The sequence below is a fragment of the Anoplophora glabripennis genome, unplaced genomic scaffold, assembly GCF_000390285.2.
Source record: "Anoplophora glabripennis isolate ALB-LARVAE unplaced genomic scaffold, Agla_2.0 scaffold27, whole genome shotgun sequence".
In the NCBI taxonomy this organism is placed as follows: domain Eukaryota; kingdom Metazoa; phylum Arthropoda; class Insecta; order Coleoptera; family Cerambycidae; genus Anoplophora; species Anoplophora glabripennis.
In genome coordinates this window covers 21,346-49,076 of record NW_019416292.1, presented here as the reverse complement: position 1 = coordinate 49,076, position 27,731 = coordinate 21,346, and the positions used below count along the sequence as shown (strand labels likewise).

General features: G+C 33.1%; 2 protein-coding genes across 8 annotated transcripts; one reads left to right on the top strand and one right to left on the bottom strand.

Annotated features, from left to right (window-relative positions):
• Nucleotides 1-60: 60 nt before the first annotated feature.
• Nucleotides 61-20,836, bottom strand: LOC108910205 (acetyl-CoA acetyltransferase, mitochondrial). 7 transcript variants are annotated; one of them, XM_018714762.1, is made up of 2 exons: nt 20,604-20,836; nt 61-1,453 (listed from the first exon to the last, which is right to left on the bottom strand). In XM_018714762.1, the coding sequence occupies exon 2, from the start codon at nt 1,442-1,444 to the stop codon at nt 242-244; it is 1,203 nt and encodes a 400-aa protein (XP_018570278.1). In that variant the 5' UTR covers nt 1,445-1,453; nt 20,604-20,836; the 3' UTR covers nt 61-241. The 7 variants fall into 7 exon arrangements, with proteins under 7 accessions (XP_018570278.1, XP_018570297.1, XP_018570283.1 ...); XM_018714781.1 differs by lacking the exon at nt 20,604-20,836 and adding an exon at nt 5,261-5,291; XM_018714767.1 differs by lacking the exon at nt 20,604-20,836 and adding an exon at nt 5,196-5,281.
• LOC108910197 (baculoviral IAP repeat-containing protein 7-B) lies at nt 3,661-26,194 on the top strand. The gene is made up of 2 exons (XM_018714742.1): nt 3,661-4,798; nt 25,566-26,194. Exons 1-2 carry the CDS (start codon nt 3,851-3,853, stop codon nt 26,163-26,165), a joined length of 1,548 nt encoding a protein of 515 aa, XP_018570258.1. The 5' UTR covers nt 3,661-3,850; the 3' UTR covers nt 26,166-26,194.
• The last annotated feature ends 1,537 nt before the right edge of the window (nt 26,195-27,731 follow it).

Sequence of the window (27,731 nt, the reverse complement as noted above, 5' to 3'; positions counted from 1 at the left end):
AGAGTCAGTGTAGGTAAAACATTTTTTGGTAACGCGTCTCTCCTAGAATTGATAAAGAAATAATTGCACAATTCTTGTTTTTAATTCTCTTATCTGTGTATAAAAATAACAACTGTAAACATAGAATACAATGCGTATAAAAACAACTTGCACAATGGTGACAAAACTTCTTAGTCTTAAACCAAATCCATAATAGCCCATTTGCCCCTCACACTTTAAAAATACCTGTCAAAACCAGCACTTACAATTTTTCAATCATGATGGAAGAAGCGCCACCGCCACCGTTACAGATCGCTGCAACTCCTTTTTGTCCAGGTTTCAAGGCATGTACTAAGTGAGTTACAATTCTGGCACCGGACATGCCGATGGGATGTCCAAGACTGACCGCCCCTCCATGCACATTGACTTTTGAGGGGTCCAGCCCTAAAAGTTGCTGATTCGCCAGAACAACCACGCTGAAAGCTTCGTTTATTTCCCAAAGAGCTACCTCGTCTTTGGATACACCAGTTTTTTCCAGCAATTTCGGAATCGCAACGGCAGGCGCTATAGGAAAGTCTATGGGATCGCAAGCTCCATCTTGATATCCCACCACTCTGGCTAAAGGTTTTGCGTTCAAACGCTTAGCGGCTTCAGAGGTGGTTAAAACCAGAGCAGAAGCCCCATCGTTCAAAGTGGAAGCGTTGCCAGCAGTGACTGTACCGTTTTCTTTTTGAAAAACAGTCGCTAACTTTCCGAATTTTTCAAAATTGACCCTCTTGTACTCTTCGTCCGCCGAGAAAACAATATCAGGCTGTCCTCTTTTCTGTGGGACATTAACAGGCACTAACTCGGAGGCAAACACATTATTTTTGTAAGCTTCTTCGCTGCGTTTGTAACTGCTTATCGCAAATTCATCTTGTTGTTGCCGGCTGATGCCTAATTTTTTTGCCGTGTTCTCAGCACACACCCCCATATGGAAATTACCGTAAACATCAGTTAACCCATCGGAGACCAACCCGTCTAGTAAGTTAACTCCACCGTAAGGCGTTTGGCCCCTTTTTAAATAATAAGGAGTGTTGGACATGGACTCCATTCCTCCAGCAAGTACCACCTCTTGATCTCCAAGGTGAAGAGCTTGCGCTCCGAGAATTATCGATTTCATACCAGAGGCACACACTTTGTTTATCGTCGTGCAAATTGTGGACTTTGGTAAACCTGCAAATAGTGCTGCTTGGCGTGCTGGTGCCTGTCCAACTCCGGCTTGGCACACATTGCCCATATAAATTTCTTTAATTTCCTCTTTTGAAATAGCCGCTCTTTCGATAGCACCTTGCACAGCAACAGCACCCAGCTTTGTTGCCGACAAGGGAGCAAGTGTGCTTTGGAATGAGCCAATGGGTGTTCGAACTGCGGAAATTATTACGACTTCGTTTCTAGCAGAGGAACTGAATGCCCGGCTACTCATTTTTATAACCTAAAAAAGAAGAAAAGACGTGGGTAAATTAGCTTGTACATTGTATAGGTTTTAATACCTGTAAAAATTGTAAGTACGTCATTTTTAACTGTGTAATTTAAAATGTTTTTTAAACAAACTGTTAAAAATTTGGTAAATTTCTTGCTAGAAAGCAGAAATGATAATATAAGGACTTTGACCCTAAATCTCTAGCAGCTTTAGTAAAAGATGGAGAAACTTATTTTTATGAAAATGTTATCATTGTTATCTACTGCAAAACATCGAATCATGCTTGAACTTTAACTCTGAAATATACCCTGAAAATAATCTATTTCAGTACCTATTTAGTGGTTTTTAATGATGAATAAATACAAGCAATGCACACCTTAGTGATATCACAAAACTAACTAAGGAATAAGGATACCGTTTCTAAAAAATGTACAACCCTTTTACAATTAGCCATGCAATTAGTGTCCGGAATACCCGGAATTGAATATCAGCCGTCAGGCATGGGCGTAGATAGGGGGTAAAACAATTCATAATATTACAATAGCGATACTAGCGCTGGCGCTAGTTATCTTACCGTGATCTTACCAATTCTAATTCTTGACTAGTTTTGTAAAATTTGAGCAAAAATAAGAAAGCTGGATTAAATATTATTTCCTTCCCAAATTTTATTCATTTTTCTTTGATTTATATATAAATAAAAATGTAAATCCATGCAAAAGGTTTTTCAGATTAAAATAACAAAATTATTTGTAGTAATTTCAGAATACCTAACTGTTTAAGAGATTCATAACAAATAGTCCTCAAAACAAATAATTTTTGTTGCTTAAAGTCAAAACATCTATTAAACGGTCGAAAATCGATGCAGTGACCTTACAATACAAATAAATAGGTACACCTATATAATAAAACATTATTTCTGTTTCGTTTACATCATATAGATAAGCACTTAACTTATTTTGTCTTTTGTTAGTATCTACCGCCGCCGTTGAAAATATTTTAACGACACCTATGGTAAGATACGTAATTATAACAATAAAACTCTGAACTCCGTCTAGACTGTCTAGTTTAAAGTCTAGACTAGTCTAGTCTAGAGTCTAGACTAGTCTAGTCTAGGTCTAGACTTTTATTGTATAGATATTATGCCTAATATGATAAAAATTTGATACTAAACAAATATCAATGATAAATAAGATCATAATCCGTTAGTAGGTATGTCCTTGACCACAATAAAATGAACAATGAATGCAAAAACACCTAAATTAATGAATAGGGAAGTTGGTCCTATCTACTCCTCTTATCTAGGTATAATTTACCTATACATAGACGAGTGGGTCATGAAACTATTTTAAGAAACAATTGCCTATACCTAAACCTACATTTTTAAGAAATTTATTTTTATCGTGTTAGCAAAATTGTGTATTTACCTAGCCTCTGTGTCTAACTAGTAACTAGTGAAAATTGTCTGGTGAAAAGTAAGAATTAAAAAATGGCAGATTTTGTAGCGAAACTGCAAGAACTAGAAGAATACATAGTCGATGAATTCGATGCATTAAAAAGTTACTACGGGGAAGCGTATGAAATTGATCCCAAGAATCTGGATACTTTATTGTATAAAATTAAATATCAAATTAATGAAATTGCAAGTCAGGAAAATGATCCTAATAAGTATTTCAATTCATACACAAAATAAAGTCACATTTTTAATACAGTTTAATTTTTCAGGGAAATCAAATGTCACAACAGTGATATTTTAATAAAGTCACAGACAATAATGTCTTTACAAGAGCTAACAGAAAAAATAATCAACGAATTTTACGCACTTAAAAATTGCAGCGCATATCAATTTGATCCTAATAACCTGGACTCTGTCTTGTTTAAAGTTAAATTTCATATAGACGAAATGAAAAATTATATATTAAGTCGGAGAAACGATGGCGATTCTAAAGAAGTTAGGTTTGTACTTACCTATATAGGTAATTTTACATTTTTAAGCAACTTACTTATTAATTTTTTCAGAGACATTGAAATTAGAAAAGCTAACGCCTTAATAAAGATGCAGACATTAGCAAATTTAATAACATGCCGCATAATTAATTTAAATAACAGTTCATAAATAAAATTGTAATATGCTGTGTAAATAAATAAATGTCAATGTTAAATTTAAATTTGGCACAATTTATTCCTGACGTGTGGCATTCCGTTTGGTAGTGACATCTGTGCAATTTTTCATATCAGCTGAGTTTTGAGTTGACAGTTCAAGTTTAAACAAATTTGATATCTCCGCATAAATTAATGTAGTTCGTATTCAACAACATTCAGGATGAAATATTTATTCCTAGACTTAAGAGAGAGTTTTCTGAGGAATCTAAACAATTTTACAGCATGACATAACCTAAAACTGGCTCGAAAATGAATTTTGAAGAGGCACGTCTGCGAACCTTTATTCATTGGCCTAGTGATGCAGTTGTTAATCCTCAGCGAATAGCCAAGGCTGGTTTCTTTTCAACACAGCAACGACTAGAAGTTGAATGCTTTGCATGTCACGTAAGAATATCCGAATGGAACTACGGTGATCAAGTGATGAATCGACATATAGCTTTAAGTCCCACATGCCCTTTCGTTTTAGACCCTTCTACCTCAGGTAATGTTCCTATAATATCACCCAATGTACCTTCGTCCTCTTCGAGTACTTTTTACCAAGATGAAAGAGCCAGACTAGATTCCTTTGAAAATTGGCCAGCGAGAAACATCGTAATGCCAGAGAGGCTAGCTAGAGCTGGATTTTATTATCTCAAAGAAGGAGATAATACGAAATGTGCTTTTTGTAAGGGAGTCGTGCGAGCTTGGGAGCCAGGTGATGATCCAGATGCCGAACACAAGCGACATTTCCCTAACTGCCCCTTTGTCATCTCCACTATAAATCCTAGACTGAGTAGTGGAAATAGTGACAATCAGGAGCGTGTAGAATGGGATTTTACTATAGAAAAAGAAGTGTTTCCAAATGTTAACTTAGTTAGAACCGAGCAAAACTTAGGTGAACTTGGGGTTCAAGCTCATAAGGGACCAAAGAGATCTAACTACGCAACTGTCGAAGCTCGACTAAATTCTTTTGCCGGTTGGTCGTCAGATCTGATACAAACGCCTGATGTATTGTCTCAGGCGGGGTTCTTCTATGAAGGTATGGGGGATCAAGTTAGATGTTTTCATTGTGATGGAGGCTTAAAACACTGGGATCCACACGATGATCCTTGGACGGAACATGCTAGGTGGTTCCCAAATTGCTCATTTGTTAAACTAGTTAAAGGACAGGAATTTGTCACGGCCTGTGCACTAGAGCATGGTACAGGAAGCGCTGCGGTAAGTAATGGCTAATGTTGAATTACCCCTTAAATGTAATGTTGTGCAAGTTTGCATACATTGCGTTGTATGTAGCGAGTTGTTTGCGTATGCAAATATTCAGAGAAAAAGCATTGTTGTACATGGATTTTACATTTAGATAAGTGTACGTGTTAAAAATCGTTTGCCTACTCACTATTGTGGGTTGCATAATAACTGTTGCAATTACATATATTTATCTATCTGTTATAGAGACAAGTATGCACAAATTTACAAATGTATAAATGCAATTTTCCGTTATGCATTTATTCAAATTTTTAGGTAGGTACTTAGTTTGTTTTTACTTAAATATCCGAAATTATTCAACGTTTCGTAAAAATTTTTTATAATATTATCTTAGAAAGAATATATGTCTTACTTGATGAATAATTCGTGGAAAACTAGTATCAAAATTTTCAATAAATTGCACAATTTACTACCTACGTATTCACTGATATATGTTTGTATCACGGAATATGATGTAGCACTAATGATTCATTAAAACAATGTTTGTGTTTTACCAGTTAAGTGTGCTTGTTATTTTTTCATAATACTTTGTTCTGTAGGGTTAATTGGGGTTAAATACAGGGTGTTTCGAATAAGAGCTGACTCATAGCAGGGGCTTGCAGGGGAACCCAAGATATGGTGATTTAACACAACTTACCTTTATACTAAGCTGCACCCCTGAGTAGTTATAGGCCTTGAAAGTGAAGTTTCAAATTTTGAAAAAAATCAATATCTCACTTATACTTGAACTTAATAAAAAAACAAATTTGGTACACGCTGCGAGTGTACCAAGAGCTTTTAAAGGCTTGATAAGGGATGATGCACCATTAGAATGTGACAGAATTTTTTAACCCGTTGGTGGACTTAAACAATTACTATTAAATACTTTATTTTATGGGGAATTTAATTCTACAACTTTTCTAAATCTTGTTAGTTTTCAAAAAATTTGTCATTTTCAACAAAAACACGAAAATAACTAATAAAGTTGGCTATAAATTTAAAATTCAAACTTGACGATCAGGAAAAAAGTTGGAATAAGAGTTATAAACAACTTAAACAACAGAAATAACATACAATTTGCACTGATCAGTTTTAGAAATTGTTTTCTCTCAGGTATAAATTTATTCTTCGTCGAAAATTGAAGTCTACTCTATCCAATAACTGCTGATTGTTTCTAATGAATGTGCATTTATCAGTAATGTGATTCCACAATTCTGCTCAAGATGCAACGAGCGAGGAAGAAAAATGTTACAGTTGTTGAAGACTGGTGATCGTAAAGGCCAAACTTGTGGGCAATTATTTCCTCTTCCAATCCATTTATTTGGATACTGGTGGTTTAAAAAGTCTCTAACAATATTACTAAAATGAGATGCTCCATCAGGCATAAACCAATGTTCCAGTCTAAGTTATAGTGGTGCCTCGACAAAATTCGTCAAGTTTGACTTTTGAATTCATAGTCAACTTTTGAATTTTCGATGATTTTAAATACCAGCTACAATACTTATTATGTTATTTGTATTTTCGTTGAAAGTTTTTTGGGAACTAACAAGAGTAAGAAAAATTTTAGAATTAAATTCCTCATAAAATAAAGGAACAATTTTTTAAGCCCACCAAGGATTACAAAATTCTGTCACATTTTAATGTTGTCAACCCTTTAAAAATGCTTCAATTGAACTTTACTTACTGTCGATTAATGGTCTTGGTACAGTCACACCGTGTACCAAATTTGGCTTTTCTAAGTTCAAGTATAACTGAGATACTGATTTTTTTTCCAAATTTGAAACCCCACTTTCATAGTCTATAACTTCTCATGGGTGTAGCTTACTACAAAGGTAAGTCGTGTTAAATCACTATATTTTGGTCTCCCCTACGATTTAAGGTGAAGATATTAGTGGTACAAGAAGTACGGAATATAATTTTAGTTAGAAATTTTAAACAGATGTATTTGGTTTCAACACAAACAATAGTTAATTTGGCACATTTAGAGCAAAAATTACTTAAGTTCGGTTTTTACGAGTATTTAGTTGTAATTAATAAGTTCAGGAATTACCTACTTAGGCGTTTAAAAATGTATTGTCTTTGTAGAATACATTTTCTCATTAGAAAGACACCTTAATTTGGTTTTGATGCTTATGATGATCGTCATGGTTATTTGATTTTTGATTTAGTTAATTTGTAATATATGCCCTAACTTTTTTAATAAATACTTGGTATAGAAAATTATACTGCAGTGCAATAATGACATCTTTGCAAGTAATTTGTGGACAATTTAAAATTTAAACAAATTAGTCTTTTAGAACTTTGCCCCCAACTTTGTATGAAAATGTGTTTTCTATTTACTTCACTTTATCCCATATCTATAAATAATAGGCGATTTATTTTTTTATATCCTGCCAAGCAATTACTTCGTAATGAGATTTTTTAAAGACATTTTTGATATTGAATTTTTTATAACTTCATAAAATATTTAAATAATTTAAAATATGCAAAATTTGTATTTAATATTTTGTCACTGGAACATAAACTTGCTTATTTTATAATTTTAAACATTTTTCAGAAATCGTATGTACGTGAATACAGATAAATGTGGTGTAATTGTATTAGTCACTTGGTTTATATTATTTAGGAAAATGTGTATTTCTTTCCAAAGCATGGTACAAAGTGTAAGTGGTTCTACAGGGTGTCTCATAAATATGTGTAAAACAAAAGATCACAGATTTCTGGATTTCTGGAAAATAGGCAAATTTAGTTTAATTCATCTATATATGAAATCGCTTCATTTGGTCTCTTGATGGCTTTGGTTCTTGAACATTTTTGAATTTTTTCAAATAACAAAATAACTAACATGTTAATCCTTTTCGATTGTTTTTAGGGTGTATACTTTTGATTTCAATTGATACATATTATTTTTTAAAACTTACAAAATTGATATATGGTGAAAATATCCATCCATAACTTTTTTCTGTTGATACAACGAAAAATATTTTAATGTTTGGAAATGTTTCTGTCTCTTGTACAATTTTCATTAAAATAATCTATGGTCTTCCGTTGTCTTGTTCACGGAACGCACTGTATGGCCAATCAAATTTCAGAGGTCTAATTTAGCCAACATACAATACATCTAAGTTGCGTTTGATCGTACCTAATGTTTGCACAAACGACCGCAGACCTTCCTATAAACATGTCCATGTACTTGGTACGTATTTGTACATCGTAACTAGTGGAATGGGTCTGTGGACGTTATATACGTCTAGCTTTGACGAGCTGCTAGTTAGTAAGGTAAATTTTGCGCTTGGGAGCTTATCAAACCCGAACGGCGAGGACAGTGACTTTCCAGGGAAGGGAAAATTGGAGAGATTTTTTTTAGCAGTTGCAGTTGTAAGGTTGACATTTAAAACTACATTTAGCTTAAATTAAATGGTTAAACTATCAAATATCACGCCGGTGTCGCGATTAGACTGAGGATTTTTGAAGACTTATTAAATGAATCATGTATATAATTTTGTATGCAATTTAACATACCATGATGCTATATTGTTATTTAATTGTATTGAATTTAAATGATAAATTATAATATGTACTGGTAGCGAGATAATTTCAAAATTAATTGAAGACTCTTAATATTAGTGATGAATTTACGTCAGAAGGCTTATCTGCCGTATAATTATTTGGACCGTTGACCAAAAATCGATTGACGGACTAGCCGCGTCCTGTTCGTATCCTTTGCAGTCTCTGCATGCTTGCTCGGACTGGAATCTCCCTTTTTAGAAGACTGACGTAATCCTTTATTTTATTTTATCTGTTTCGGTTGTTAGCGTGGTGTTTATTTATAGAATATGAATAACCCACTTGATTTTTAGAAAACATTGAGTCAGTATGCTAAAAAAAAGAAAATTGAGTACTTAATGATGTAATTGATAAAATAATTGCTTGTTTGATCAGTGTCTTGTATATTGTGTATATTGTCGCATACATTTTTCTATTACTTTTAGTTTTCAACTTTCGGCGTAATTATTTAATACATTATACTGTTGAATAATATTTTCTTTGTGCAAGCCATTTGTACCTGACGGTATGCACTATTAATCATGCATATTTGAATACAATGGTCGTTAAATCAGTTGAATATCGATAAATTACCCTCATTTTCATAATACTTTTCTGCTGTTGTGGAATGTTGGGATATTTTATTTCATTAAAGTTTTTAGTATCAAATTCCAATAAATTAGTTCAACACAAAAATGCCGGATTGACGTCACCAAGTGTATCATTCATTCATTTTTAGTTAAACGCATTTTTTAGCAAATAAGTAGGTATAAACAGAAAAGAAAATCAAAACCATAAATTCTTAAAATGTTTTGACATTAAAATAACGTATAATAATTACAAGCATAATCTAAAATTATAATGGGTTTATAAAAACCGTGACTAATGTACATAATAATAATTATTATAATAACAAAATGCAATCGGATACAAAGTGGTGACATTTTCGGAGAAAATAGTATCAGAAATTCGATAAACTTTATTTATTGCTTGACCATATTATAACTATCTATTTATTGCTGTTCATGAATCATTTCCATTTTAAGTATGCCACAAAATCCACTTAATTTTAATCCAATCTATATCAGATCTATTATCTCCAAATATTTGATCACCTATTTTTATGAGACCAAAAAGGTTTCTACCGAGGTTTCTACGTTTCTCTATATAAATGCAAATTGAAACCATATAAGTATAAAAGCATAACGGTTCTATATAAATGTCAGAATACTTTTAGTATGAGTCCCAGTAAAAAAGTTGAAGTTGATCCCTTTAACTTCAACGATCCTGTATAAGAAATGCGTTGAGCGCTAACAGATAAGGGGTGCGGGGTTTCCCCATAATTGCATCTTAACGATTCTTATGATTATGAATAACGAGAACTGCAAATATATACTCCGTGACTCACCCGTTATGCACTCGGACTATGCAAGCCGTCACATGGTAAATTGTTTATAACATTCATGCCATGCACGAGGCACCAGCGTGTATAGTCGCTGGCACACGCGTCGCATAAAAAAAGGCAACGAAAATTCTTGTCAGGGTCGCAAAAATGCGGAGGCGACTGGTCTTCATTAAGTCGGCAGTTTCCTTTCTTTTTTTAATTCTCCTGCCTCGACATGTCGAGTATGCACAATGGACCGAAGTCCGTATCGTATAAATATGGTAGTTTTTCCCGATTAAAAAAAAATATATATGATTAGTACGGTTGTTAATAATTATTATGGTATAGTAGAATTATTTGTCAAGAAAATTTCGAAAAAGCCTTAAGCACATAAATTAACGAAACATCTGGAAAAATTTAAAATAAATTAGGGTGGAATGTAGTGAAATATTTGCGGAAATATTTGAGGAAGTCCCTCAATTCAAGAAAATATATTTTAGTAAAGTCCATACAGTAATACATATAAGAAAAGTTAAGTTTCGTCCATTTATTAGTGCTAAGTCCAGTGGCAGTTTTACCATAAGAGCTGCAGAACACATAAAATTTTATGTATTTAATCATATTAAATATAAACAAAATATTTAAAGAATCCAAATGTCCTTGCGCTAAAATAAATCTAGGAGCTTATATTATTACGACGCGAGCTACGCCCCTTAATATATGCAACCTTATATACAAACTGTGTGCACAGCGATAGTCTATGTCAGCGAACAGTTAGATGCGTCCTTTGTTTTTATTGGCTAATCAGGCACGTGACCCAGAGTACACGAAAGGAATATACGGATTTAGTGGCTGCAACACGAGGCTGCAACAGCGACAGCCACTGCTCGCTGCAGTAGTATTTCGTAATAGGGCGTGGTACGTGGCGGTTTATTTCTGCGAGTGGCACGGGTGAATATTTTCATTTAGGCGTCTACGGATATTAGTTATTAAAATGAATAGTGTTTCGTTTTTACAAAAAACTTTATTTGGTTCTCTGTCGTATGAGGATAAACTAAAAATAAAAGAATTAGGTAGGACAACACCACAATTAAATATTGAAATTAGTGGAATGAGCCGTAGTAAAAGTTATAAAAGACAATTTAACAATAACGTATACACAAAAACAGAGTGGATGTGCGGGTGTGATATAAAAAATGCACTGTTTTGTTTTCCGTGCTTACTTTTCGGTGGGGATAAAACATGGACAATATACGGTGTGAAAGATTTAGGTCATTTAACTCAGAGTATCAAGAGACATGAAATAACAAAAAATCATTTGTCGAATGAAGTTAGCTTGGCCCTATTAGGTAAAATAAACGTGAGAAGTCAGTTAGATTCTACATATTGGGATAATATACGGAAACACAACGAACAGGTAACGAAAAATCGTTATGTATTATCTAGAATCATAGATTGCATAAAATTTTGCGGAGCTTTCGAATTAGCACTTCGCGGATACGACGAGACAGAAAATTCGGACAACCCTGATGTGTTTCGCGGACTCATAAATTTTAGTGCAGATCTTGACGACATATTAAAAGAACATCTAGAAAAGGCTACTATTTTTAAAGGAACTTCCAAAGATATACAAAATGATCTTCTACGGTGTATGCTTGAAGTGTGCAGAAACAAAGTAGTAACTGAAATTAATCAGTCAAATTATGTTGCTGTCATGGCAGATGAAACTACAGATGTCTCTTCAAAATTTCAAATGGTCGTTGTCTTGCGCTACGTACACGAAGGCAGTCCTGTGGAAAGATTTTGGGGATTCATAAATCCGGAAAAGCACGATGCTGAGTCTTTAACGCATTCTATTCGTTCCGTACTTGATCCATTATTGAAAGAAAATTGTAATAAATTGATTGCTCAAGCTTACGATGGCGCGGTTGTTATGAGCGGTACGCATGCCGGTGTTCATACAAGAATAAGAGAAAAGTATCCCCTGGCCTATTTTGTGCATTGCTACGCTCACCAGCTAAATTTGATAATGTCGCAAGCAGTTTCACAAAACACGCAAGTGCGTGTTTTTTTTTCAAACGTGGATGACATCGTTAATTTCTTTTCAAATTCTCCTCAGCGATTGGATGTATTAAATGAAGTGGTGGGGAAAAGAATACCGCCTGCTGTTCAAACTCGCTGGAACTTTAACAGTAGAGCTGTAAATATAATTTATGAATATAGAACTTCTTTAATAGAATGTATGCAACAAATTCAGGAACAATTTTCCAGTGCCAAAGCTGTCAATCAAGCGAGTGCTATAGAACAATTACTTTATGATAAAGTGTTTCTGTTTTGGCTAAATATTTTTCATGACATTATGCCACATGTTGATATTTTGTATAACCAGCTGGAAGCAAGAAAAACGGACCCTGTAGTAATTAAAAGTGCGATCGATACTTTTGAAAACTGTATTAATAATGTTCGAAAAGATATAAAATCTGTTATTAAGAGAGGCGAAGAACTGTTTTTTGATTCAGAACCTGCTCCCAAACGAATGCGAGTTTCAGAAGAAAGTTTACACGCATCAGCTCTTGAGGTTTGCGATGTCATAATACAAACGGCAAAAACTAGATTTGAATACAGTGGACACTTGCTTGCATCAACTTTATTCTTTTCCGATCACTTTGATAAGTATTCCAAAATATTTCCCGATGATGTTTTCAAGACTGCAGTTGCAGCATATCCAGTATTTGAAGTTGACCGTTTGCGAACTGAGTTGACCATCATTTATATGAGGCCTGATTTTCGCGAAACCAATGGGGCTGTAGCTTTTTTAAATATGATTAGAGTAAATAATTTGGAACAAACATTCAAAGAGACCATCAAATTGCTGGAGATAATAATAACAATCCCAATGTCCACGGCAGAGGCGGAACGATGCTTCTCAACTTTGAAACGAGTGAAAAACTTTTTAAGAAATTCAGTGGGTGAGGACAGGTTATCGGCACTTTCCATGTTGTCTATAGAGAATAGTTTAATTAAAAATGACATTAATTTCAATGAAAAGGTAATTGAAATGTTTGCCAGTACGAAACAACGCCGTATTGATTTAATTTTCAAAAAAGAACATTAAAAGTGATGAGTGATACTCTGTGATACCAGTGACAATGTTTTAGTATTTTTAAAAACTTGACCTCAACTTTAAAAACTCAGAACCTTGACTGCAGCTTGTCAATTCGGTAAGTTTATTTATATATTTTTTCACGGCATCTGGTAGAACTATATAGGATTACCACATGGGCATGGTCGGGATTTTCTGTGATTGTACCGGGAATTAGCTGTACGGTCCAGGATTTCGGATTCGCACGTATAACTCGCGAAATATAATATACAGGCTGGTCCCGAGGTAATGGGCCAACATTCATGGGTAGATTCCCGAAGCAAAAATATTGCGATTTAGCCGAACGTACTTAGTCCAAAAGTTGATAGTTAAAGAGATACAGGGTGTTAAATGTATAGTATTATTTTAGTTTATTTCCATTTATTTCTTAATAAAATATCTACACAAATTTTTGGGGTTTGGGGTTCTTTGGATAGAGGAATTGAAATTTGTTCACATTTTGGTTATAGTTCACAGAGGGCGCCAGCTGCCGTAGATTGAGGTTGTTGGAAACGACATAACTTTTTTGTAATTAAAGGTATCTCATCTTTTGTATCAAATTCTTATTTTCCAACTTTTTTTACACAAGAAAGGTAGACTCTGAAAGTAGCTGTCTCGCACCGTTTCCGAGATATTTGGCTTTGAAACTTCCAATACTAATAGTTGAAATAATTAAAATAATTTAGAAATGTTAAAAACAAGGGTTTATTTAGAATTAAAAATTGTAATGCACAGTAAAATAGTAAATATTAGTAAAAATATATGCCTTTTTGACAATAATTGCTCAAAATGTCCACCTCTAACTTCAGTACATTTATCAACGCGTTTATTAAAAGATTGTCTTATTTTAAAGTATAAATCTTTAATGCGAAATGACTTTGCAGCATTTAAAACCTGCTGCTAAAGTTCTTCTCAAGTGTTTGTAGTTTCTCCATAAACAACTGATTTCATGTAATTCCAAAAACGAAAGCCTCGGCATTCTTTCTCACATTTATGTATACGAGTATACAATTTAATTTGTAAGCTAAGATATAATTTTAAAAGTGGAAGACGTCAATTATTTGATTTTCGTCCAAATCCTACTTAACAAACTTTATCGCTAAATTAATAATACCTGTAGGTACTTAATTGTAATTTAATGCAACAACATTGGAAGTTTCAAAGCCAAATATCTCAAAAACGGTGCGAGATAGCTACTTTAATAAAATATACCTTTTTTGTGTAAAAAAAGTTGAAAAATAAGAATGTTACCAAAGATGAGATACCTTAAAGTACAAAAAAGTTACGTCGTTTTTAACACATTCAATCTACTGCAGCTAGCGCCCTCTATGAACTTTAACCAAAATGTGAACAGATTTCAATTCCTCTACTCAAAGAACTCCAAACCCCAAAATTTTGTGAGGATATTTGCATTTGTTAAGGAATAAACGAGGGAATAAATTAAAAAAAAACTGAAATAATATTTTACATTTAACACCCTGTGTTAACTTTAACTAACAACTTTTGGACTAAGGTAAGGTCGGCTAAATCGCAATATTTTTCCTTGGGGAATCTACCCATGAATTTTGGCCCAGTACCTCGGGACCACCCTGTACATCAAAAAAAGATAAGGAAAAAATCATAACACGGCTAGGAAAAATAAAATTCGTTGAATCGTTGGTAAATTTCTATTGTTTTTGTTTATAAACAATATTCAATAATTTAATAAAATATATTTAGTTTATTTCAATTTATTTATACCGTCAGTAAGTAATTCGTGAATAGATATTATTTCAAAGAGGGATCAAATTTCAAAAATCGTTCTTGTAAGTATGTATAATTTTGTATAAATGGATTGTTCCTTGAAATTCAGAAGTGCCAGGAAAACGCGTGACCTTGAAAATTTTAAAATTTTTTGCCTGTGGCGCCATTTGGAAGCTTTCCGGGCAAACTTACTATCCCGGAATTAAATTCCACAAATGTGGGAAGCCTAAGCAGAACACATACAATCAATGTTCATGCGCCGCCACTGGCTAAGTCTGTATCGTTTTGATAGTTTTAACTGTTTTGAACATGAAGTATATACACGTATTGTTAACTAATATGATACAATTGTCTACTTTTCAAGAAAATTCTAAACTAAAACAATTGTATGAAACACTTAAACAAAGAAATATTCAAAATAAATTAGGGAAAATGTAATGCGGAACACAGAGAATATTTAGATATTCGGGGAAGTCCTTGTATTCGAGAAATATACCTACCTGGGGGAATTCTCTAAAATAAGAAAAATAGCGACAATAAATTTCACTGGTTTATCATAATTCTCAAAAAGATACGAAGCAGTCATCAAATTCAGATAAAACTTTCGTGTAGCTATTTTTGTGGGCACGATATTGGCAATTTTTTTTATGACTCAGCCGCCCCGCCACTGTGAAGATACTTTCACGTACGCTCTTTCCTCTATAACAAGAATTAGTTATTGTAATACGACCTCGTACATTATTTAATTTCATGTTTCTTAAATTATATGAATAAGTAATACTTTTTTCCTGAAACGATCTGAAGAAATATTTTGATACGCCTTATAAAATGGCTATGTCTATTCCATGCAAAACAAAATATTTGTGTTTGTACTAGATAACATGGGAACGGCCATTCATGGGCGTCCGAAGAATTTATTTGTTTGGGGTTAAGGGGAATTACAGGACTTACGTAAAAAATTGCAAGCCATAAAATCTAACGAGGAACGAACACAGTACTAAAATAAATAAATAAATGAAAGCGGTACAGGGAGTTCACTGTAATGCTAACGGGCATAGAACACACTTTACTTCACATCAGAAAAAAATCCCTGTATATTTTTGCTTAGATTTAAATAATTAGTTTAAATAATTGCTGCATTATGTTACTAAATAATTAGCTATGCCGTAATATTATTTCTCATTATTTGTGTATTATTGTAGTTAGGATCTGTGAAATCTGTTAAATTTACAGTATGAAAGTATTGGCTCTGTTTTCCTTGTTAAAATACTATTGAAAAGCTGATTTATAAACTGTTATCAGCATTATTGTTAATTCAAAAATTAAGGAAAATGGTATTGTACTTTCGGTATGCTACGAGTATAAGAAATAGTAGAAAAAATATACAGGATGAACTTTTCTAAAGAACCCTAAGAAAAATAGTGTATTTTCCCTAATACCGTCCTGGGATTTTGGAAATCTAACTTTAAGTTTATTACTTTCAGCGATATACCGGATATAAATTGATTACAAATTGTTCAATAGATATGGACAAAATAAGTAATTTGATTTTGGTGTTCGTATTTTATAAGGTGTCCATCCATCAGTAACAGATCAATATTTATGTACAAGGAAATAGTATATTCCTGGTGATAGGAGTACCAAAGGCAGGACAAAATTTTGAATATATTTCATATTTGCAATTTTTTTCTTCCTATTTCTTAGTATAAGAGTTTTGTGGAACTGCATAGCTGATCTACGTTATGCGTAGATTCTATAATAAAGCCAGTAGTCCTCATCAAGTTTTGTTTTAAAAATGTAATTTAAATTTGACTTTTCCCGATTTAAAAAAAACTTAATTATACAGTGAACTGCGCCGCTGTTTAAAATATAAGATTTAAGATTCACGTTGTATTCAGTTAGTCATTACATACAACACCCTGTATATTGTAATGTCATGTAATGTAAGAGTAAGTGGCATTCGTTTATTTCACATTATTTAAATTTATTACATTTAATTGCAGACGCATAAGAAATTTTCAAAATTTCACACACACACCATCAAAATCGTCACATATTTTATGATTTTCTCTAACATTCATCATAGGCCGTCAGCCCGCTGCAAAAAAAAAACGAATGTTTCTCCACGTATGCCCTTCGTTAATTATGCGTATGCTGACCAATGAACAAGTACAATTAGCCAGTAACCGTGGAACATGCACCGGTAAAGGTAATTGTTAATTGCACAAAAGATCGCGTTTTACAATTAAATTTACACGTATGCCGAACATACTAAACGGTATTTTAGCAATAACAATTTATTGGAAAACGTCCTCAATTTGCATTTGTAAATGATGGTTACATGTATGCCTATTCGAAATTCAATGGTTTTTGGCATAAAGTGCACAATTTTCAAAGAGCATACGGTTCCCGGTCTAATTAATTTCACACCTGTATGACTACGTATTAATTGCACAGGTATGACTACGATAATTACACATATGCGCTTTTAATATAATCCATTACGATGAGATCATTATAAAAAGCATCGGATTGTAAAGGATCTACCTGGTGGCATACGCGAAAAAAGAGTGCAAATTTTTTGGTTATGTTCCAACCGAGGTTCCAACGATAGTGCCACGTACGCCATCGTTATTTTTGTTAAGTATTGACCTAATTATGTATATTTGTTAAACGGCATACGAATCGGTTGGAACAAAATTGATTTTTTCTGATAAGACAACCGCGCGAATTACCATTACTTGTTCATTGGTCAGCCTGCGGATAATTGACGATACCTTGAAGGGCATACGTGGAGAAATCGTTCGGCTTTTTTGCAACGGGCTGACAGCCTATCAGTCACGTCTTTTTCTGTAACCTTTTAGGGGAGGTCGACTATCGTGTATATGGCTCATTCTGCGAGAGCTAGTTTTCCCACATTTTATTCATCATCGTGACCACATTGTCCTTTTTACCAGCTCTCGCGACCTGTAGGAGTTTCTATTTGCCAAATAAACAACTGCTATCAGCGACCCACTTTCTGAAGAAAGCCGCTCTCTAAGCAGGGTGCTATCGTAATCGTAATCAGATCCTGTCAACATTGCAGTAATGAGAAACTTACGACCATAGACTTGTTTAGATTGGCGACATTGATTTTTAAGTAAATTTCACAGTACCTAACTAATTTCAATAAAATCGTGAATGGCCAGTATTAAATAGTTTCCTCAAACAGCTAGTTTAGTTCAACCATTCAGTTCCATGGAACCTATAAAAAAGTCCATAAATTTTCCAGTCCAGGTATTTTCTGCCGTTCTTTTGCCGCGATTAAATTGAAGAACTATAAAAGTCATCCTACAACAGTAATCTCAGTAATTAAAGTAAACGGGGCATTGTAAAAAGGCCCGAGTGCTAATCACGTTAACGGAAATGCTAATAGCCGGATGTCTTCGATTTCTCTGACGACCTGGGAATCCTTCAAAGCATCTCCTTTCCTGTTCTTTTGTCTTGCCTCAACCGGCGCCCCAGATCCTGTTTACAATTCGTCATTATAAACAATATCTTGTTGCTTCTGAATCAGACCTTAAATGTTTAATAATTATTCATTAGAGATAATATAACTAAGCAATGCACACATACTCTTGGACTGGATTGACACTAGATGCTGAAGAATACGCACGTACTACCTTTTTGTTTGACATTTATGGTCGAAGTTGTAGCTCATTCACGAATCGACCTTGAGAACATAGTTGTTACGTCATTAGTTCCATTTTGCACATGCTACAGTCATTCAAGCTTCCTGTAGGCTACATTTGATGTTGAAAAAGAAAAAATAGACTCATTTTTGACAGATTACTTGCAAAATCGTCGGTATTTTTTTGGTGGTGTGTATAGTCACTAAGACCTTGACCAAAAACGTTCCATCTTTCTCATTTTGTTGTGATTTTAGAGCCTGATACGGCTGCCCCGCATTTTTTTGTTTGACTTTTGAACTCATCGTAAAATGATTATTTCCTACCCTATATAATCTAAATCGTTTTCCACAAAATCGCAATTTTGTTATAAGCAAATAGTTAATAATACGTTTTGCAAAAATTTTTTGTATATTTTTTAATGTCTTAATATATATAATCATGTAGTGAAAATATTAGAAGTACCTTAAAGATTGTTAATAATTATTATTAGTATTTGACGCGCAAAATAAATGTTTTAAATGTTTGCTGCCGCGCTAAATCATGACATCATTTAATGCGATCGATAATCGAGAAGATGAATGACGCCCAACAGCCTGGACATAGTAAATGATAAGAGTCTCTAAACAGCCAAATTCTTTTTGCTTCGGGGCTCTCCGCATACGCATTTCTTTAGGTTAGGATCCATCTCGCCGACTTAGGAATTGTAGACCAGACGACATACGACCGAGAAGTAGGTTGAGTTTTCGGTTCCAGTAAATGACGTCATAATGCGTTGGTGATCACGTTACAAAATTTAAATTTTTACGTCATTTTAAACATTACAATTTATTTATATCGTTAAAGAAATTAATTTTTTACCACAGTTGTTGTCGGTTATAAACTACAAATTTATGCAGTTCTAAAAAAATTATGTAACCATGTGACTATCGACGTTCAATTATGTAACGGCAGATTTGACACTCTGTCAAGGTCAAAACGGATGACAGTTGGCTAATGTGATAATGATAGTTCAAATTAACTTTGCTGTACTGTTGTACATATATGTATTAAGGTTTTGCTCTTTTATTTGAACGTTTAATAAAAAAAAAGATAAATAATATAAACATTACGACGCGGATAGTTTAAATTTCACGTACCTACATAATTTATCACGGACCTGCTGTCATTTTGACATTTTTAGATGAAATCGTAGACCATATCACCCAGGTTTATCCTTTTTAAAAGCATTCACTCCCGTTTGCAGACTTTGTCACTTACGTAAAATTTCCTGTCAACAAAGATCACCGTGTATGGTTACCATGCTGATGTATGAGACATTCCACCTAACTGTATCTATTAAAGGAGAATGAACATGTATAGCGGCAGACAGACGACAATCGCACATATGTATACATATTTCCGCGTCCAGCATCATCGACAGGGACTGATCAGCTACTTGGAGCAAGAAGAAATGCGAAATACAGACACCCTATGTTTTTTATCCTTTATGAAATGACCATTTTCATTTTTTAAAATCTCGTCTTAGTTGAAGCACCTTCCAAATAAATCAAGGAAAAAGGTAAAAAACTATTTTTACAGTAGCCACATACATTTTATATCCTGTATTAGATAGCTAATGAAGTGAATTTGAGTGGTACTAAAGAAATCAAGATTGTGATGCATTGCTTTTATATTCTAGAATGGAGTTTTTTTTGTAAGCGTCAGCGAATAAACTTATTTGAAGTTAATAGTATAAGAAACATACAAACCAAACAAAGTATCAATAATAATTATGTATTCTCAAAATTAGAACGTTGCGTTATAGTAAGTTAAGTCTCAATATTTATTGGATTATCTTACTAATCTATGCCTCTGTAAGTATTATACTAGTATAAACCACATTTACAAAAAAGCATAGCAGCATAGATAGACTTCCTAAACAAATTCTGTATCATATGTTGTATCAGTTCCAATATGGAGCGTTTATATGCAAATCGCATATGTTTTTTGGGGTCAAATTTTATCTTTGGCGGTTATATTAACAATAATAATTTGTTCTAAGATAAAAATAATTGTTGTAGACACAATTCCACAAAACTCGAGTAACTGAAATATAAAGAAAGAGCGTTTTAAAATAATAACATTCATTAATTACATTATATTTAAAAAAATGTTTAACCAACAGGATATTCACTTTCAAAATGCATTAACACATATTTTTCTTTTTTTACGGTAATCCCTAAATTAAATTCCAAATTAATTTCAGTACTTATTTTTGTCTTGCATATTATGTTGATTTATAAAAAGCCAACTTACCTCTATGCTGCAGTATTTCTAACAGTATAACAGTATCTAATTACAGACAATTATTCCCACATATACCAAGTATTAATATCTAACTAGATTAAGTAATTGTTAATCTCTCAGGTTCACTTCGTGGTCACTTATTTCAGATTTTTTTTTATCAGTATTGTCATGTTTAGGTAATTTGCACGTCGTATCTAGAAGTGACTCTGAACTTAGAGACCGCGCGATGACAGATAAAAAAATCATTTTGAATAACAAGCACACCTCATTATGTCAAAATGAATTTTAATGAGCAGGGTCGAATATTTTAAGTGTATACAAATCTCCATTAGTCTTGGTAAGAAACTACGTATTTTCAATTTAAATATTGCACGGTTTCATAAAATGTTCAGGTTGTGGTTAAATTTGACGGAATACAGCCTCTCCTCCAACCTGATTTGATACCCATAAATTTGAGAATACTTTGGAAGCGAAGATTATTTTAGTGTTAATTCTCTAAAGTAATTTCAGATACATATATGGTTGAAAACACACAGCTTCATTCACATAATCCTTCGTGACACAGTTACAGACTTAACATATCGTGTGACGAAGTTTATAAACCTTTTCCATGACCCCTATTGTATTTTCTTTACAAATAAAGCCCGTAAAGGAATAAGCATTAAAAATTTCAAGTAAAAACAAACCCACAAGGTGGTTCCCCTTGACCAGCTCATAAACGAGTCCATCTTTTGACGGCGTAAAACTTTCAGAATACGCAGAATCCAAGTAATTTATTCAGTCATGTCTCACGACTTAATTGTTCGAAGTCTGAATTAAAATCTTATATAAAAACAAAGAAAAGTGACGTTAATTACAAATCTCTAAAGAAATTCGTAAAGGATAATGCATACATTGTAAGAAATTCTTTTGTCTTGGTGTAGTTTTAAAAGTCATAACAAAGCTGAGTTAACAATGATTTTTTCAAGTTATTTAATATGATTGTATTATCTATTTGAGTCTAAATAAATTAGGTATTGTTAAATTATTATCATTCTGTTCACGAATAAAAATGTTAGTAATAAATTTATTTAAAAAATGTATGTTTAATCTACTCACTTTTTGATTTGGTGTCCAAAACTGATAACCTCGTATAGTAACAGTAGTAAACTGAAGATACAAGTTACCAATTTTGATGAACTTAATCTTGGGGAAAGTGACCAACTTTCCTAAATATTTGGCGTATGCATGATTACATTATAAATACGTATATTACAGTACGATTTTATTTTACAATTGAAAACGCTGATATACAAGAAAGAGACAAATTCATATTTTTGATAAATGGAATTTCTGCTAATGCAGGTTTAATATACTATTTTCTTTGGGTGAACTATACCTAAAGAAGTTTAATAAAAAGCGAACTATGAAATAAAATCACGTATCTTCTCTTATAGACTGGTGCAAGAGGATAAGTGACATGTCATTTATTAATTATTTCACCACATGTGTGTTGGTTTGTTTGTACTCGATATTTATTGTGATCATTCATTTGTCTCGTTATTATTGTTAGTAATATACATAAATTAAAGGTTCAAAAGAATTTCAGAAATTTTACCGTGATTTTTGACAGACTGTTTTTAGGTGAAAAATGGTCGTATCGGAAATTAAAAAAAAAGGATTTTTTGGTTTTTTGGTTGGAATTTTTTTGGGGGTTCGGTTTTTCTTGCATTTTTAGGAATTGGCCGACTTTTTTTTTTTTTTCCGAGTCCACGTACTTGGAAAAATTTTTTTCAGCTAAGCTATTGCATGGACCAAATAGCTTGTTTATTCAACTTCAATTTCCTTTTATTTTTAAATTTCGATACGACCATTTTTCATAAAAATATCGGACTTTTAATGGAAAAGGATGCTTTTGTCTTCAATCATCGATATCTCGGCGACAAATGGTCGTTCAGAATTGAAGGGCAGTTTTGAGAACTGGAATAAATTTCCTATAACATGCTGCCGTAACTTTTCGGAAATTTTATTTCATCGCTTACACGGATTTAAAAAAAAAACAGGAAAAAAAGGTAATTTATGGTTTTTTAGAAAATTGATGGTTAAATTAGAAATATTCACGAATTGACTAATGTTAAAGCATGACTTTTACAGTTTGATATACCCAGAAGAACCCTGTGTGAAGTTTCAGTTCGATCTAGTGAACCGTTTCATTGTTTCAAACAGTCAAACTTTTGAAAAAAATTAAAGGGTGACGTTTTTTGAGCTTAAACATTTCATAATCTTGATTAAAATGGAAAAAATATGTTTTTTAAGGTTTTCTCGCATTTTTATCGCAAATAACGTTTAAATTGATAAAAAAAATTATTAATTTTCGAAAGTTTTTTTTTGAAAAACCTTCTGGACATTGAAGAAAACAAAATCCAATTGTTTCCAGCACGATTCGGCTTTTTCATCCTATGCTTCTGTTCATCAACTTTTAATTAAATTAATATTAAAGTTGATGACCCAAACCAGACCTCGATTCATAGTTTTTTAGAGATAATTTTCGAATTAATTTTTGTGCAGACTGTAATCACTTAAATAATAAACAAGCTATCTGGTACATAAAAAAAAATTCCAAGTTCGTGGACTCGGAAAAAAAAAGAAAATTTGCAAACTTTTTTTGTCGCGCTATTTCTTAGAATTGCATGATAACCGTAGCTCCTAAAAAATTTCGACCGAAAGATAAAAAAACTAGAATTTTAGAGCTTCAAAATGCTTTTTTTAAATCTTTTTCACCTAAATACAGTGTAAAAAATCACGGAAAAATTTCGGAAATTCTTTTGACCCTTTAATTGTTTGTATTAGTTTATCTAAATATTCTGTTTTCGGAAAAAAGTTTTTAATTATTACTTAATGCCTGGTGCAAATTTAAAAATTAGAAATTCATTTTTTTATCATAAATATTTTTTAATATATACTTATACGAATGTTTCAATATAAGAAGAAAATACTTATTTACATAAATGATATAATTATAAAAAAAAACACCAATATAAAGAAAACTTCCTTGCCTTTCTTTGATCATTTTAAATATTGTCGTTTATCTCCTTACACCAGGCCCTACAGTTGAACCCGTGGCTCAAAATAAAACTTTCGTCAATATTTAAGGAAAGTGTTCGATATAATCGGTATACCAAATTTGAATCGATTATTTTTAAAAAATTTTGGCGAAAGAATATTACAACACCCTGTGTAATGTACAGGGTGTATATTACGTCTTCACCAACAATTTCTTACCACTTTTGAGTATATTAATTTTCACGATAAATTTTAGTATTTAATAATCTAAGAATTTTCTGTACCATTCAAAAAATATACATAGATAACATTTGCACAGGCAAAAAATATTTCATCAAAAAAAGAACCTAAAAATTTTCAAATATTTATTTCATCATGGGAAGTAATCAATCAAAATATTGAATGTTGGAGCTAAAATCGAGGTCATCACTCCAAAATAATGTGATTTACTAGGAATAGTTAGAAGTTTTACATCAATAGTATTGTGTTGACAGTTACAATAGCTTGTAATTAGGTTCAAAGGTGTTTTACAGTATATTAATGATTTGATATTAACCATTCTCTTGAGACCATAGTATTTCAGTATATCTTCACTTGCTGCTATGTGTAGGTAGTTTTTTTTCTTATACATTACATACACTAATATAGAAAAAAGAGTGTTTACTTGAACAGATTTAAACAATAAACCTGTGCTTATATTTTTACTGCTTTGTTGAGGATATAATAATGCAATCGCATGAAATGGAAAAAATAACAAAAAGGAGACAGCCATCGGCTAAAAAAGGTTTGAGATAAAGACATTAAATCTGAAAATAAAGAAAACAGTTTTCTGACATTGGATAACTGATTTTTCAATAATACCTACAAGTAGTACTGATTATTATTTTCTTTATGCTGTTTTAAGAGTGAAACAAGTCTTGTCATTGGAGATTTCTAATTTAACGCACGATCCAAACGATCTGCTGTAACCGATATAAATTTGAATTTGATTCCGGTCCGAACCCATAAATCTAAAAATCAATAACAGAAGTACATAAAATTCGAGATTTACGATTATGGCGATTTATGAGAAGCAGTCTGAGCACCATATAGCAAAGTCCCATTCGAAACAATGCTCACCGTTTATTATAACCTGTTAATAGAGGCTCGATTTTTGCCGATCCGAAACCTACTTCGTAGTGGAAAGTTGAACGCGTACCGTGGACTCTTGAACTCGATGTCCAGGTCACCCGCCACTCTAGAACGTAGATATACGATTTTTTTGTATACTAGTTGCAAGGCAGACTTTACCATATCCAAATAGATAGAACCACGCCTTCGGAAGGTATGAACGCTCAAGATTTATCTTTCTTCGATTCTCTTCTGCTATACAAACCTAGTGTATCTACTTTATATCTCGGTATTTTTGAAATATGTAGAATTAGGAATGTGTTCAGTTCATTTGAAGAAATGCATTTTTTCCAAAAATCATTTATTAATAGAAAAAAATGTTACTAAGAATATTTGCTTTTAAATGTGGACTTTTATCTTATCTCTTCTTTCATCTGTGATTATACGGAAAACATAACCAAACGAATGCACACTAACCGTAGTGTATCAAAGAAATGATATATAGGTTGCCCAAGAATCTTTATATTGCAGTATTTTATGAAAACTTGGCTCGATATAACACATTAAATTTAGTTATATGCTATAATACTATTATCTTCAGAAAGTTGATCAACAAACAAGGAATAAATAAAATACCTACTATCAAAGTTTTCTTGGGTTTTAGAATGAGAAAAGTGACTTTGAATTGTATGAGTGAGTCTTAATATACAGTTTTCCCCAAAACAATATTATGTTGTTTTACCGTAATAGTCAGTATTACTTGATACACCTTTGGAGATTGTTACCAATGTACCAACACAAATTTTCTGTTTGTTACAGAGAGACTCGACTCAAAAGATTCAAAGTTCTCGACGTAGACGAGAGGTAACCGAAAGAGAACTCCAGGAATACATGACTAGTCCCACAGCCTTGACAGCTTTAAGTATAGGCCTAAACGTAGAGAGGGTGAAACGTGCAATCAAAGAGAAGTTGGAGCAAACCGGCAGGGCGTATTCGCATCCCGATGCCTTGGTAGAGGCAGCTCTCAACCTGCAACACGACGAGGAAGACCTTTCCAACGACCAAGATACTCAAGTTAACAACGGCATGAGGCAAGTGGTGTCCTCAATCCTCCAGGATATCGTTAAGAACTCGGAACCGCGCGTTGAAAGTACTTCGATCGCTCCTGCAGTCGCGGATAACGCGACACCGAATAATTCTGACCCCATACCCAAATTAGAGAAGACGGTGTCTCTAGAAGAAGAAAATAGAATACTCAAAGAAGCTAGGCTATGTAAGATATGTATGGACGGTGAGGTGGGGATAGTGTTTTTACCTTGTGGACATTTAGCTACTTGTGTGAACTGTGCTCCGAACCTGGAGGACTGTCCTGTCTGCAGGTCTTCCATCAAGGCTACGGTCAGGACCTTTTTGTCATAACTTATTGACGTAATAAAAGTTTTGTTAAAGTTGGTTTGTTTCCTTTCCCCGTAAAAATTTAGCCGTAATGTGTTTGGCAAGGTTATATTGTACATAATTGCAACCATAGTTAAAATAAATGGTCGTAGATCCATAAAAAAACATGACTGATGCAAACTAATATAGAGTTGAATATTTTTAAACCAGATTTAAAGCATTTCGCAATGCACTGTTGTAAATTATTTGGTCCTTCTTAGCCGGAGCCTGGATGTAAAAATGGAAAAATGGAAGATATCCCTCGAGAGTTATTTATGAGAACAATAGAAACTTGAAAACTCATGAACTAAATATATTTGTTGAGACGAAAGACATGAATGAATTAAGGTATTTAAAGCGTTACTGACATCGTAATAAATCGAACTTTCGAGAAGCCGTAAAAGCGTAAATAAAAATATCTTCAAATAACGTCTCAGGTTGTTTTCTTCAAGCAATTTACAGGATAATTTCGTATGAGTCATAATTATTAAACGAATTCTTAATAGCAAAACATTAACAAAAACCGTCTACAGGGCATTCAACCAGGTAATAATAGACCCAGCTTAGTCAAATCTTGAATAAACTGGACCCTGGACCCTCAGCAGTCGCCAGTCACTAGCGTAATGATATTGTCTAAAAACGTTTACAGCATTTAGATCCTTCTCGTTCCACAAGAGGAGACACGGCTTTGATCTCAATCTCTATTTCCAATTAATCATTAATTTTAAATCTGCATCCTTTTTTTAAGGCAGCTATGAGCAATTCTGACAGATTACAACCTCCAAGATGTTAATCGAAGGTGAAAAAGTGATAGGGGCTTACAGGTATCTGCTTGATTATAAGTTTAATTTTGTTTTTACGTTGATATTTTCAGATTACAGTAAAAATAATGGAACTATTTCCCGACTCAATTATAATATTAACAGCCGATATTACAGGAGAACGGAAAGAGCAAATAGGAAATCGCAGGCGGGGATCTGTGCGGAACGATAATATAATTTGACTTATAATTCCTTCTTGGTAAGTTTACCGCCGTAACGCCTGTGACGTGATCGAAATTATTTTTTAATGCTTCCATAAATCAGGAAAGATATTTAATACAAGGATTTGATTGAAGGTTATGGATAATAAATTGGAAAATTTTGGAAATTAAGTATCTTATACAGCCCGAGGTAACGGGCCAAAATTCATTGGTAGATTCCCGAAGCAAAAATATTGCGATTTGGCCGAACTTACCTTAGTCCAAAAGTTAATAGTTAAAGAGATACAGGGTGTTAAATGTAAAATATTATTTTAGTTTATTACCATTTATTTCTTAATAAATGCAAATATCTACACAAAATTTTGGGGTTTGGGGTTCTTTGGGTAGAGGAATTGAAATTTGTTCACATTTTGGTTATAGTTCTTAGAGGGCGCCAGCTGCCGTAGATTGAATGTGTTGGAAGCGACATACCTTTTTTGTACGTTAAGGTATCTCTTTTTTGATATCAAATTCTTGTTTTCCAACTTTTTTTTTACACAAAAAAAGGTAGACTTTATGAAAGTAGCTGT